At 34.6% G+C, this 14,811-nt stretch overlaps 1 protein-coding gene across 2 annotated transcripts in view; it reads right to left on the bottom strand.

Annotated features, from left to right (window-relative positions):
* The window catches only part of HNRNPLL (heterogeneous nuclear ribonucleoprotein L like), a 38,312-nt gene that overhangs the window by 14,386 nt on the left and 9,115 nt on the right, over positions 1–14,811 (bottom strand). The window contains exons 2-7 of one of the 2 annotated variants that reach the window (XM_044261721.1): positions 13,379–13,497; positions 8,232–8,469; positions 6,720–6,805; positions 4,943–5,039; positions 4,785–4,857; positions 501–572 (exon numbers count right to left, since the gene is read on the bottom strand). In XM_044261721.1, the coding sequence (XP_044117656.1) occupies positions 501–572; positions 4,785–4,857; positions 4,943–5,039; positions 6,720–6,805; positions 8,232–8,469; positions 13,379–13,497 (685 nt within the window). The remainder of the gene's footprint in view (positions 1–500; positions 573–4,784; positions 4,858–4,942; positions 5,040–6,719; positions 6,806–8,231; positions 8,470–13,378; positions 13,498–14,811) is intronic. The other variant, XM_044261722.1, reaches the window with a different exon arrangement.

Here is a 14,811-nt window from a genome sequence, read left to right as displayed (position 1 = left end):
AAGAGGAATTAAGTACAAACAAATTTAGCCAAAGCCAAAATACCAACTGTAGAACTAAAGAATTAGGCTCTAACCAGAAATGTGTTTCTTTTTGACAAATGCCCCATTCTTTCTGCCTTTATTACTCAAAGTTCCTCTTTGTTCCTAATTGCTAGAATGGAAGAAAATCTACTTACTGAGCAATAATATTTCCTTTTGGTCCTCTAACAGACCAGTGCCCATTACTAATCAAAACCAAACCAAACCAAAATGGTAAAAAATCTTTCAACCCCCAACCAACAGCTCTCATTTATCTCAAGGATTAGGTGATAAATCAATATCCTAAGAAAACAAAGGATTCTGGACAACTCTTTGGGAGTACATTATAAGGGACTGATCCCCTATAAACCAAGTCAGGTGAGCAGGAAAAATAGAGACAAGAAATGTGCCATTCTTCATCAGAAATGCAAAAATTCTAATAGTTTGTCTATACTACCTTCCTTCTGCCTTGACAAACTTACCATAGCCATCATGTCTAAACGAAGAAGGGTGTTCTCCCAAAATGGCTTGTCTCTGGCGACCCTTTCCTCTATCTGACACAAAAGTAGAAACATGGTTTTAACAATTTTGACCCAAGTACTTAACAGAGTACTCACATGGGAAACACCCATTCAAAACATCCATTACAATTCATGAAAGAAATAGGATTCCTGGTTAACTTTAAACATCCATTCATATCCAATTTAAATACAAACACCAAGAGTTTAAGGAAGTAATTCTATCTAACAAATTCCACTTAGCTTGAAAATATCTTTTTGGCAAATGCCAAATACAATCACACTTTCAAATTTAAGGAAAGAATGGATACTTTTCAGGAAGTGAACATACACAATGCTAGAGTTTGACACTGTACAGAAGTTTTTACCAATACATGTCTTTAAAACAAGCTTTAAGTGCAGTACTTTTGAAAGACAGTACCTGAATCATACTATTAGCTTCAACAGCAACACATTTTCAAAGTGGGCTTCTTTCAAGAAGTTCAGCATAAGCCAACAACAACCTGTATTACATGGTTTCACAATCAGTAAACACAGAGTATTTTGTATGTATATACACATATTTACAAACACCTACTGACTTGAGAGCTGGAAATGTGCACATCACTGGCCCATTTTATATCATGGATTGGTCATTGTCTATAGACCTTAACACCAGGCGGGACTATGAGCACCCCCCCAAAGTTTAAATATGCCAAGATAAAGCTAACCAAGGGGGCTACATTATTGGATGAGAGTACTACAATACTCCTAAAAGATAATTTTTATGCTAGCTATGTTTTCAGGAAAGGCATGCCAATTTTCCTAAAGTTAATTTGAAACATCCAAAAAAAAAAAAAATTACTTGTAAGTTTCTAAAATAGCACTTCCTATGTTGGTTGATAAATTTTAGAAATTACTGTACAATACTTTTATAACAAGTTTGCTGATCAAATTATAATACCAAATAAGATTTTTTAAAAAGTATATCTTACGAATCTGGTCATTCTAATCTTTGAAAATTCACAGAAAGGCTTTCTATAAATCCTTAGTCACCTAAACAAATGAGATTTATGGGAGATGAGAAATAATTTTCACTTCAGCCCAGAGAAGTACCATTTTAAGTACCTATTCCAAGTTTGCATAGCATTAAAAGGGACCTAAGAGGTCATCTAATTCACCTTTTATTCACTGTATAAATTCTCTTTACACCATCCCTATCAATTGGAACCATCTAGCCCTCTGTTTACCCAATACCAATAACAATGTACTTATTACCTTCATTACCTTCCTTTACATTTTCAGTTGGTCCTAAATAATGAGATAATTTTTGTATTGCATATAAATTGGTCCTCTACCCATTTTCTATCCCGTTTGGGACTCACAGACTTAGTCTCTCTCCAAAAACCCTCTCAAATGCTTCCAAGTTATTGAGATCCTCCCTCCATTTCCCCAAAGTCATTTCTTCTCCAGTCATTCACAGTTCCTTCTTTCCATTACATGGATTCTAGCATCATCATTTAAGTCCCACTCCTCCTGAATTAATCCAGTCTGCTAATCCCTTCTGTTAATATTCCTCTACTTAAGCATGCCACAAAACACTACATGCAATTCCTTATCTAACTAAGGAATCTTAAACCAAAAACACCATAATGTCTTCATGGCTCAGTTTTACTGATACAGTTAACAGTGTGCTATATAAAGGAAAGAGCTAGATTAGGAATCAGAAGATTCCAATTTAACCACTAATTTGCTGTATAATCACAGAAACTGACACTTCATTCATAAAATGAAGGAGTTAAGAGTGGATGGTCTCCCAAGGTATCTTTCAGCCAAACATTCTCATTATTAATAGTTCTCTTCATCTGAAGCATTCGCTACCTAATATAAGGTCACATGAAACAAAAAGTGTGCGAAAAAGTCAAATGCTGATTACATCAGTCTATATAAATAGTGGTTTGTGACTTTTCATGAATTCATCTGAAATCTGATGGAAGCTATATACCTTCTCCCCCAAAAATGCACATATACACAAGTTTTGTTTAACATTTCTGGAATGATTCTCTGGAGTCCAGACTAAGAACTTTTTATACTAAGTGTAATTTGGGCTGAAAAGGACTTTTAAAAATGAGATTGTATTTACTACAGAGTTCCTTTTGGTAGAAAAACTTACAATTCAGTATCAACTTGAGTGGAAGATAAAGTCACTATAAAAACAAGAACAGAAACTGCTAGACTTAGAAAGCAAGAATATTTTCCCCTTGAAAACTAACTGAACTTCTGTTTTACTTCTTTATATTTCACTATTTTAATATCTACCTCACACATTTCTAACCTTTTCTGATTATAATTCCTTGTATGAAAAACTAATCTAAGCTGGCTCTGTGTAAACTTTAGACCGTCTTAAAAAAAAAAAAAGATGTAAACACTATTACAATAAGAAGCACATCTACAAATGTTTTAAAAGACATTAAGAGAAATGTAACCAAAACTGTTTCGAGTTAAAAAATATATATATTCAATAACAGACTGTAATTTCACAGAAGTGAGAGATTTCTCATCAACCACTTGTTCTGTTGTTTGAGTACTAAGGTTTTGTTTTCCAGTACTGTGCTCAACTGTAACAAGCCTATGCCAAGCAGATTTGTAAGGAGGGAAAAATGTGGGGTCCAGCCAAAGCTGCATCACAATACAAACCTGTCTGCAACCCCATGCATAAGGTAAGATGGTTTCCTAAGAATTGAGAATTAAAGGGGCCAATCATCCGAAGTTCTAAATATAGCAACATGCAAAGGATCATATCGTCTTTTGTGATGTTTTCTTTTGTTAAGAATACATGCACTATGGAGTCCCTACTGCCCAAGATATTCTGGGTGCCATAAGAGTTTTTCCTACTTTATGGACTTTTATAGATATGCTCATCTTGGTGAGTTTTTCAACATGTGGTTCAAACACTGATATTGTAGTTGAGGTGTAGCCAATACTGCAGCCCCCTTGTTTTTACAAGATCCACATTTTAACTTATATATTCCAGAATTGCCACACAGTTAGTTGAACAATTTTATCAGTCAAACCTATGCTCATGAAATTTATAAGTTATAGGTGGAAATGCATTTCAAGTGAAATGCTCTTATTTTAAGATTTATCAAGTTTAAATATAGTCTACCTTGAACAGACATGTTACTTTCACCTACATTTGAAATGTCAAAATTTCTAGTTACACAAATTAACATGAATGATAACCTTAAATTGTTACAAAAAGTGACAACTTATAAACAGCCACTTTACAAAAAAAAAAAAAAAAAATCAAACCACACAGAAACCATCTTTTACATATAATGCAACTTTTCATCAGTATGTTAATGTGCTCAATGTCCACAGTTAAGGAAAAAAAACCCAAAGGAGTAAATCGGAGTGCAGCAAATGTGCACCTTTCTAAACCTTTTATCTTTAATATCTGTGTGGATTGGTTGAGCATTAGCAATTCTCAAGACCTATAGATAAACTGGCCCTGGTTACCTGCCAATTAACAATTTGAATCTGAGCTGAAAACAGTTACATTAATGGGCATTAAGATTTACAACATTGTAAATAAAGTCTAGTACCCGTTAGTGAAAAGTCTTAAATTCTACAACTGGAACCTTAAGGGAAATCAGACCAGTATACACATACAACTTGAATAAATGGGCACAGTCTATCATGGTGTTCATCCCATGCAAGTCTGAAGTACTGTTAAGTGTCCTCCTTTAAAAACTTGGGGTGATGGTGCATGCAGTATGCAGTCAAGGTGAATTGCAAGTCTGAGTTTTTCAGAGGGCTTTTTGCTGATGCCGATGTTGTGCATGATGAAGTGTAGAGTCAGCCTGTTGGAGTCCTCTATCCTTCTTAATGCCTCGTCCAGCTTGGGGGAAAAGTTCTTTCCATAGAGAAGCAGTGTGCAAGTTTGCAGTTTGTAAGGAATATTCTGAATCAGTTTCCTCTCCTCCAAAGAGAGAGAGCTGCTTGGAGAAATGCAAGTCCTTGAACTGCGGGCGTGCCTGTATGTATGGGCTCCTTGTTGAACTAAATATAAATAACTCAGCACATACCAGTAGGGGGCACTAATTTCAAGGTTATTTTCCAGCATTACATGGCCTTTCGCAACAAAAGCGTTCACCAACAAGATTTTCATTTAAATGCACTAGCTCACCTCAAGAAAAAGGAATCTAACTGCATGTAAAAATCTGTCAGCAGATGTTAAGTACATTCTAAAATGCATAAAATACTTACCTCGCCTTCCCAAATATGGTTTAGTGTAGTCCCAACTGTCATTGTCATTCCTAATAACATTTAGACGAGTTGGCTGTTAAGATCAAAAAGAAAATAAGCTCAAACTGCATATCCAAAGCATAAATATTTCTTTGGCAAAGTGGTGAAAATATATTTACCCTTGCATATTCGATTTTTAGTGTGCAACATCCAGCATAAATATCTGCTCCATTGAGTGCTGCTTTAGCTTTCTGGGCACAAAGGACTGATTCAAACATAATCTCTATTAAGGAAATTTGGTTTAAAGTGTCCAATATTTAATCATTATTCACTGCCTAAGAAAAGGACCGAAAAATAATCAACTATAACTCTCACTTCCAGAAATGTTTTACCAATAAAATTTCTAGATGAATTTTAGGTCAATTTATTTTTAAGATCCAGGGCACCAAAGAAAACATAGTAAACCAAACTATCTACATTAATCCTTCTAAATCATCCAAAGAACTTTATAAACTGAAAAGAAGATGGGAAATGGAGCATGATCCAATTCCCTGGCAAATGATGACAGTCTGTTTTCTTGAAACTGGAAATATTTTACTCTTAAAGGAGGAAAAACATTACCAAAAAAACCCAAACTACATACAGCAAATATTTGATTTTTATATATTTCTGAGAAGGCAGAGTTTTATAATCATTTAACTATCTTCATTTTATTGGTTTTAAAAAATTACTTCGGCCTATAGTTGTTTAAGGAAAAAAAATCAAACCACCAAAATGGTTAAAAAAAAGCAGGGAGCAAAAACACCTTGCTTGAGGTCAACACCATTAAGAGTTTGCTGTATACCCTCACCTTTCTCTACGCATACACATGTACACATAGGTGGGGGGGATAGTTATTTTTTTACATAGGATTATACAATACATAACTTGTATGTATCGCCTATATATTTGCAATTTGCTCTTTTTACTCAACAACAACAACAACAAAAAGTTCTTATATAAACTATGACCCATTTGAAAAATTCAACAAAAAAAGGTAAGAAGAGCTTTATATTACTGACTCTCTAAAGTTCTGGCACTTCCAAACTACCTATTTTAAGGAGAGAGTCAGAAAAGTCCATTTGGGATACATTTTTAAAAGGTACAAATGAGCACTGGGTGTTATACACAACTAATGAATCACTGGACAGTACAACAAAAACTAATGATGTACTATATGCTGGCTAACTGAACACAAAAAATTTATTTTTTTAAAGGTTTTATTTAGGGTGCCTGGGTGGCTCAGTGGGTTAAGCCGCTGCCTTTGGCTCAGGTCATGATCTCGGGGTCCTCGGATCAAGTCCCACATCGGGCTCTCTGCTCAGCGGGGAGCCTGCTTCCCTCTCTCTCTCTTCCTAACTGTCTACTTGCAATCTCTCTCTGTAAAATAAATAAATAAAATCTTTAAAAAAAAATCCTTTAAAGGTTTTATTTATTTATTTGATAGAGAGAGAGAGAGAGATCACAAGTAGGCAGAGAGGCAGGCAGAGAGAGGGGGAAGCAGGCTCCCCGCTGAGCAGAGAGCCCGATGTGGGGCTTGATCCCAGGAACCTGAGACCATGACCTGAGCCGAAGGCAGAAGCTTAACCCACTGAGCCACTCAGGTGCCCACCAACAAAGAATTTTAAAAAATAAAATAAAAAGGTACAAATGAACACATTATCAAAAAATGTTATTTTTCCCCTATTAAAAAGACAAAGAACACTATGAGATGAAGTATGGGAATGTTTTTAGGTAGCAAGTTATTCTTATCTGTGGGTACTACAGTTTCATTTTTTAAATCTAAAACAAGTAGGTTTTTGGTGAAGAGCAGAGAATAAATACCACTTGTCAAGATATGATTAAGCAGGAAAAAGTAAGATCATATTACACAGCAATCTTCTACATCAATAAAAAAAATTTCTATGTAAAGGATATTCAACCATTGCTTGTATCCCATTTCTCTTGAATATAACAATACGTTGTACTTTTCCAACTGGGTTGCATACAGTATATAAAACATCCTATGAAGGAAAGAAAACAAGATTTTTTCACATTTTACATTTGGAAAAACAAGAAAATGATACCCTGCTTTCTTTAACTTAAAAAAAAATAAACACCCTCAAGATGTCATTTTTATCCATTACTCATTAAACTTTTAAAAACTGTTGTACTTCTAAAGTTATTTCCTCACCCATACAGTATAACAAACATCAGAAAAGTTACAATGAAACATTTCAAAAGGACTGTTACCTTTATCTCTCTCCAAAATCCTTGATTCTTACTTTAACAGTTACCTAAAATAATGTCTGACAACACACAGTTAAGTAAACCGAAATTATATTCAATTAATTTATGTTTTGTTTTCCAAAGTGACTCAGGAATATTTTAAAATCCCCTGAATTATAGAAATAAATATTTATTAAGAAGTAGTAACAGATAAACTTGGCATTTATTTTTCAAGGGACAATGACTATATAGAGAAAAGATTCCAGAAAGATCATTTATACAATGTTAGATGTCAGCAAACAAGATCCCTGAATTAAATGAGAACTTAACATACTTAAGAACAATTCTTCAACTACCAAGAAATTTCGAGCACCTACAATTACACAGAGGCACCATTAGGTTCTAGGGATACAACCATAAACAAATCAGACTACTTGTACTAGATTAGGTACATTCTTTCTCCCTGAACACAAAATACTGTAATTAATACTAATTAATACTGCTTATTAATAAGTCTAGGGATATTATAGACTTATTAATATCTGTATTCTTATATCTGTATATCTTGTATATATCCGTATATTATGCTTTATGTCCCAGTATCATTAAGTCCTTACTAGAAGTCATACTAACTGAAGCTTCCCTTACAGTTATATTCTATTCATCGCAAAAAATAAAGTGTCCTTGTCACTGGCTTATTATGAAACAGCATGTGATTATGAAGTAAAAAACCTAACTGGTTCAGAATATGAATCCTTTGTAAAAATTCTGCTAATATCACTGTTTTAAAGGGTGAAACAGGAAATTTTAAGTAAATCAGACGAGTTTTTAATAAGTTATCTCAAAAGCACTTACAATAATATATACATCTTTGAGATTCTGTCCTTACCTAATAGATGGTCTTAACACATGTGCTGGTACATGAGTGAGAGAAATTTCTTAGATTATTTCTAACAAGTCTAATTCCTTATTAGAAATAGTTAACACTGATGCTAAATAATACAAATTTTGAAAAGTGCTTATTTGTTACAACTGCACTTCTGACATTTTAACCTCAGTGCTCACCATTTCTTTGTTAAGCACGATATATTCATTTTAATAATTCTTTAAAAAGCACTATTTTCAAATATCTAGATGGCAGTGAAGAAAACTACAGGTTAGTCACTCTAGAGGCAATTTTCAAAATCACTTTTAATTTAGTTTATTATACAAAATGCATACCACTGTAATTGGATAAAGAGGATTCTGAATTGATAGGAGAAGAACTTTGTTGCCTCCTGATGGATCATCAGTATTTCCTGGCCGAGTGATCCTCTTGCTTGTAGAATAGTTGAAAAACGCCTGTTGACCAGCAATGTAGACAGGTTCATCCGCAGCAAACGTCACACATTCTTTGGCACTATCTATGTTTTCAAATTCCACTAGAGCCTGCCGTTTAAATGGCATCATCATAACATAGCTGAAAAGGGAGATTGGGAAGGAATACCCAAATATAATAAATTCAGTTAACATTATTTTATCTCAATCAAGGAAACCAGACTTTAAAAAAAATATGTCAAATTATACAGATTAGTATTCTTCACTACATATATCTAATGTTAGTCAATTCTTAAATCATCCAAATAAGCTGTTGTACATCAGGTAGATGATGCATAGTTGCAAGCTTATCCTCCTGTGACTGAGAGGTTTTCCACCTTTTGCCCTCCTCAAGCACAAGTCTCTGTTAGTTACTAATGACACCGTCCCCTTTACTCTTCAGGTTGCCACTCCCAAGCAATATTAGAAAATATCTAGATAGAGGGCGTCTGGGTAGCTCAGAGGGTTAAAGCCTCTGCCTTTGGCTCAGGTCATGATCCCAGAATCCTGGGATCGAGACCCACATTAAGCTCTTCTGCTCAGCAGGGACCCTGCTTCCTCCTCTCTCTCTCTCTACCTGCCTCTCTGCCTACTTGTGATCTGTATCTGTCAAATAAATAAAATCTTAAAAGAAAGGAAAATATCTAGATATAGAAATCAATGGAAATAAAACTGAACAGAAGATCAGCATATGGGAACTCTAAAAACAGAAACTACTACCTCTATCGATTTTTCCAAATAAATAAGTGCCCACACTAATAACTAAGAACTGACTATACACTTTCATTTATCTTACTAAAAACAAGAGAATCAAAAGATATAGAGAAGGAACTCCAAACCAACCAATTTCATACAAATAATCTCCTCCAAAATATTTTTAAATATTAAAGAATCCATGAAAAATTATTCACTGGATTATGGTAATCATAGTTGCCCATGAGTAAGAGGGTGAAGTTAGTCACATTTCACTGTATACTCTTGGGCAAGAACATATTTTAAATAAACATATGAAATAATAAAGCAATGAAGGGAGGAAGGGAAGAAAGAAATCAAAGTATGTGGATCACACCAGGGGAAACAATAATCTCCTCTGTTCATAAGAACAAGCCCCTTAAAAATGTTTTAAAATAGAATCATCATGGCTTTATAACAGTAGAAGTCTGCAGAAAAATCATCACGCCAGGTACTCAGTGACAGCAATGCTTCTCAATAAGCATCCGGACCTACCGCTACCCTTTAGAAAGTGGCAAATGGTTTATTAGTAAGAAAAAGACCACTTTGTAACCTGGCAAATTATGTAATTTCTTATGAATTTCAGCTTCTGCATTTATAAAACTTGAAGGATTGTTGTCAAGATTATGTTACTGCATACAAACTGCTTGCTTTGCCTCATTTTCATATCTTTAGAATCAAGAAAACAGAGCTGATGTGTAACAGGCATTCAAAAATCAGTATTCGTTCGTCTATGAGGCTTGTTAGCTCTCCCACCCACATTGTTCAAAATTAAAGAAAATAACAATAGACCTTGAATTAAAGATTTACCAATTATGAATGCAAAATATAAATACCAGGAGAGAAAAGCATTCCTTTTAGAAATTTCTTGCTAACATTCTGATGTCTTACATGAAAAACAAAAAACCCTGGAATTAGGACTATGCTAAAGAAATTAAGGAAGAACAAACATTCTCCTCTCAAATATATATGTTGGTTGAATAGCTAAATGGTATTACCATGTAGATAAGTTAATAATGTCCTTTGATCCTTTGGCACATAGAAACTTATAAAGGTTCAAAAATAAATTATTATTGGCCTATTACGGACTTGGTCACAGTAAAACTGCCTCTCTAACTATAGTAAGTGAACTAGAAACACAGTTGAAAGTTAAAAAGTGCGGCCTGAATGGCTCAGTGGGTTGAGCCTCTGCCTTCGGCTCGGGTCGTGATCTCAGGGTCCTGGGATAGAGCCCCGCCGCCTGGCTCTCTGCTCAGCGGTGAGCCTGCTTCCCCCTCTCTCTGCCGGCCTCTCTGCCTACCTGTGATCTCTCTCTCTCTCTGTCAAATAAATAAATAAAATATTTTTTAAAAAAAAAGTTTAAAAGTGTCATTACATGAAGATAAAGGGGAAATTAGAATGTTTCAGACATTTCAGAATGCATCTAAACTGCCTGGCACATAATTTATAAGAAATCTTTAAAAGCACTAATATGAAGGAGACTGGAAGACCAAAGAAAAGAAAAAAAATATAGACAACGGGACTAAGGGACATAGTAGGGTCAGTGCTTTCAACTTATAACTCAAAATACATTTACAAATTTTTAAATGAAAATTAGGTCCGGGGGCGCCTGGGTGGCTCAGTGGGTTAAGCCTCTGCCTTTGACTGAGGTCAGGATCCCAGGATTCTGGGATAGAGCCTCACATCGGGCACTCTGCTCAGCAGGGAGCTGCTTCCCCCCCCCCCCCCGCCTGCTGCTCTGCCTACTTGTGATCTCTCTCTGTCAAATAAATAAATAAAATCTTAAAAAAAAAAAAAAAGAAAGAAAGAAAGAAAAGAAAAGAAAATTAGGTCCCAAAAGTTTTGTTTAAAAAAAAAAGAAAGAAAGAAAGAAAAGAGAAGAAAATTAGGTCCCAAAAGTTTTGTTTTAAAATTTTAAACCAGGGCGCCTGGGTGGCTCGGCTGGGTGTCAACCTTCAGCTCCAGCTGTAGTCCCAGGCTCCCTGCTCCACAGGAAGCCTGCCTCTCCCCTCTCTTACTCTCCCTGCTTGTGTTCCCTCTCCTGCTGTGTCTCTGTCTGTCAAATGGATAAATAAAGTCTTAAAAAATAAATAAAAATTTAAACCAATACAGCTAATTATACCTAGCATCCTCTCCTTTAATGGGAGGGGGAAAGGTAAGAAGAGAGACTCAGTAAAGATTTTTAAACATTCTTTTGATCCTAATACATGGATACACTACAGAATAAAGACAAAAAATATATAGAATTTCATTAAATTGACACAACCAACACCATATTGTAATTGCTCCTAAAAACATCTAGTTTTTAGGTATAAACTTACTACATGTTGAATTTAGCGACACATCTTTTTAATATGAGCAGTTTCTATGTAATCTTCATAATCCCACACACACCACTCAAGAAATAAACAGAAAAAGACCCTAAAATGCAACATTCTGAAGCAAAACACCTCTTCCTCATTGGAGGCTATTCAAGGTTCTTTCAGCTTTAAAAGCAGCCACCTCTTACTCAAGATCACTTCATACAGTTAAAACTCCTATGGCAAATATTTATGCCAATCAAACTTCTAATTATATACCAATTTGTTCCAATTATTTCACTTTTTTATCCACAAATCCTGAGGGCAGAATTATGCACTATGCAAATTCACTGAATTATATTCACATATAAAACACTTTACCATGGACTAAATATCAAAGAGTATACAGCTTAAAGTAGACAGGCCACTCAAAAGTGATTCAAATAATTCAACTTCAACAAACAGTCCTATTTCTTTAATGCCCCACATTCAGGTCATGGTCATAATTAACATCAAAGTATCAACACGGTTATTATTTCTCTAAAGTTTCCACCAGTATTTGCTCATCAGCTGGTTTTCTAATATTGCTTCAGTATTTCTTCACTTTAAGGAAGTAACTTTAAAAGCCCAATATTTTTTAAAAAAGTGGGGGGGGAGAATAAACCAGAAATAGCCATCTCTTTCTAACTTCATGAGACAATGCAACCCATAGGGCTAGCCTAGCACTAACATGCAAGGTCTAAATAAGGCTAAAGGTCTGCTTCAATAAATGAAGCTCCAAGACAAAAACTTAACTTCCAATATCCACTTCAAATGACTAACAAATGATAATCATCTTAATGACACTTTAAGAAATGGGCTTTCTTCTGCTGTGTAGATTGCCAATTCATACCTCCAAGAATAAACAATATGTAACTGTGGTTTCTGAGGTTCGTTAAGTTTAGGATAACAGGTTCGCCAAGTTATCCACCCCTCTATAAGGTCATCAAGAAAATTAATAAAAAAGACGCCATGATGGAAGGTGTCACTTAACACTACTATTACTGCTCCTTTGAAGCAACGATTCCTGTCGGACATCTCTAATCACTCTCTCACCATCTATTTATGCATCCTTTCAAAACTCAGAACTTCACATAAATTTTTATAAGTTTGAAGCAATCAAGCAATCAAACAATCTCAGCAAATATACTGAAATTTCTTTGCTGTTTGTATATTTTAAGTTAGTCTGTGCCTGATGCCTATAACCAAAACCCCAAACATAGTCACCAAGGAAAAAATAATAAAATCAACTCCAGACTACCCATACTAAGAAGAGAACAACAGCCGGGCATACTCCAAAAATAATTAGAATTTTTGAGTGTCTATTTTTGGCAGCAAATTCACTTTTCTGATTATGTTTTCACTTAAGTCAATATTCTCAAGCATACAGCAGCTGTGGGAAGTGAAAGGAGGAGCCTGAGTGAATACAAAACACAAAATAAAACAAACTAGGATAAAACACTGATTGCTCGTGGTCTGCATAAGAACTCAGCAACACAAACCTACACAAATCATGCCTACCCTTAATCTACCCCCTTTTACTTACCAATTAATTCTTAAATATTTCAAAATAAACAACCAAAAATCAGTTTTTAAGCACCACTACTTAAAATTCTAAAGACGAAGGGTGTAATCAACTCATTTAAACATTAAAGCAGTGTTTAACAAGGAATCATGGACTCATTTGAAAATCAGATGAAAGGTGCTGTAATCTATTTCACATACAACCTGGCTGAGGAGTGAAAGGTGATCATGGATCCACAAAAATACATCCATGCATCATCCCAGAAGGTTAAAACTAAGAGGTTTAAAAGAAATACAAAGGTTCTAAACAAATACAATCACAGGCAAACAATATATACTATGGCACCAATATATACTTAGACATCAAGGCTTTTACCATACTGTTTTCAATCTGCATGAAGTCCCTATGAGCCTTACCATATTGTCCCAAATTTCTCCAGAGCCTCCACAAGGTCTGCTTCCACCACAGATTCACAGAGTCCTCGAACATGGACAACAGGTGAAACAGAAACTTTGTGATGACTTCCACCTGCCTCCTAGCAAAAGAAAATAATTTATAGTTAAAAACTTTCATGATCTGAATTGCATCTTTAGTAAATTCAATCCTGCATTAAAAAGCAAGAAAAGAAACAAACAATACCCCAAACCAAATTGCATTCACAAGTTAGCAAAAGGACCTGAGAAAAAAAATCATCAATTAAATGTTCGGCATGAAAATTTTGATTTTTTTCTTTTTTTAAGATTTTAATTTATTTGACAGAGAGAACACGGGCAGGCAGAGCAGCAGACAGGGGAGAGAGAGAAAAAGGATCCTCACCGAGCGGAGAGCCCCCCACTATATGTTTGTACATATACACCAAAAAAATCTATTAAAGGTTTTTTTCCTCCTACAAGCAGACTAATCTAAAAGCACAAATGTTTTAGCTTTAAAACTTAAGAATCATTTTAAGAAAATTAAATCTCTTTATGGCTATTTTAAAAGTGTCTTTTTACTATTTACTTTATAACTTAAAAAATTACAGCATGGCTTAAAGAAAAGAGCTAATTTAAATATATAAAGTAACCACGTGACTACTCTCACACTATTGTCAAATTCAACAAATAAATTCAGTCCTCTGCAAATACTAATTCAATACTTGGAATGTCATTTGAATTGCTTATGCCAAGTCTTTTCTACGGTCAAGCAGATATTCATTACATGCCACTAAGTTTGAAATGAATCATTCTGATTGTACACCATGTAACCAAACACTCCATTAACAACCTTAACAAATGAGACTCTGCCTAAGTAAAACTCAACAACCAAATGTGCATTATCATCCTTAAGCTACTAAATATAACTGAACAGCAATACAGGAAAAGAGCTCTAAATCATACCTGAAAACTTAGTTTGGAACATATATTTAAAGTTTAAATAATAAGTTTTACTCTAAAAATAGTGAGACAACAATTAACTTCAAGAAATAAGTCATCTTTGCTATCCTTAAAAATCAGCTGGTGAAGGTAAATGTACAGAAGAAAACTACATTGGCCAAGACTCTTCAAAAAGTTAGTATAAGAAAATAGTGGAAGATTTTAGCTTAAGACTAAAGAGAGACAACAACCAAAGGCAATACTTCAATCTTTATAATAGTAAAAACTGGTATAAAAGACATCTTAGGGATAACTGGAGAAATTTAAATACAGACAGGTTATTATATTAGGCATTAGAACTACTGTCTTAGGTATACCATTATAATGGTAAAGTTTATGTGAAAAGAATATCCTTATTCTTTTTTTCCCCTAAAGATTTTATTTATTTATTTATTTGACAGAGACATAGATCACAAGTAGGCAGAGAGGCGGGGTGT

The sequence above is a fragment of the Neovison vison genome, chromosome 8, assembly GCF_020171115.1.
Source record: "Neovison vison isolate M4711 chromosome 8, ASM_NN_V1, whole genome shotgun sequence".
NCBI lineage: Eukaryota > Metazoa > Chordata > Mammalia > Carnivora > Mustelidae > Neogale > Neogale vison.
Note: the sequence above shows the minus strand (reverse complement) of the source record. Positions and strands in the feature narration are given on the sequence as shown.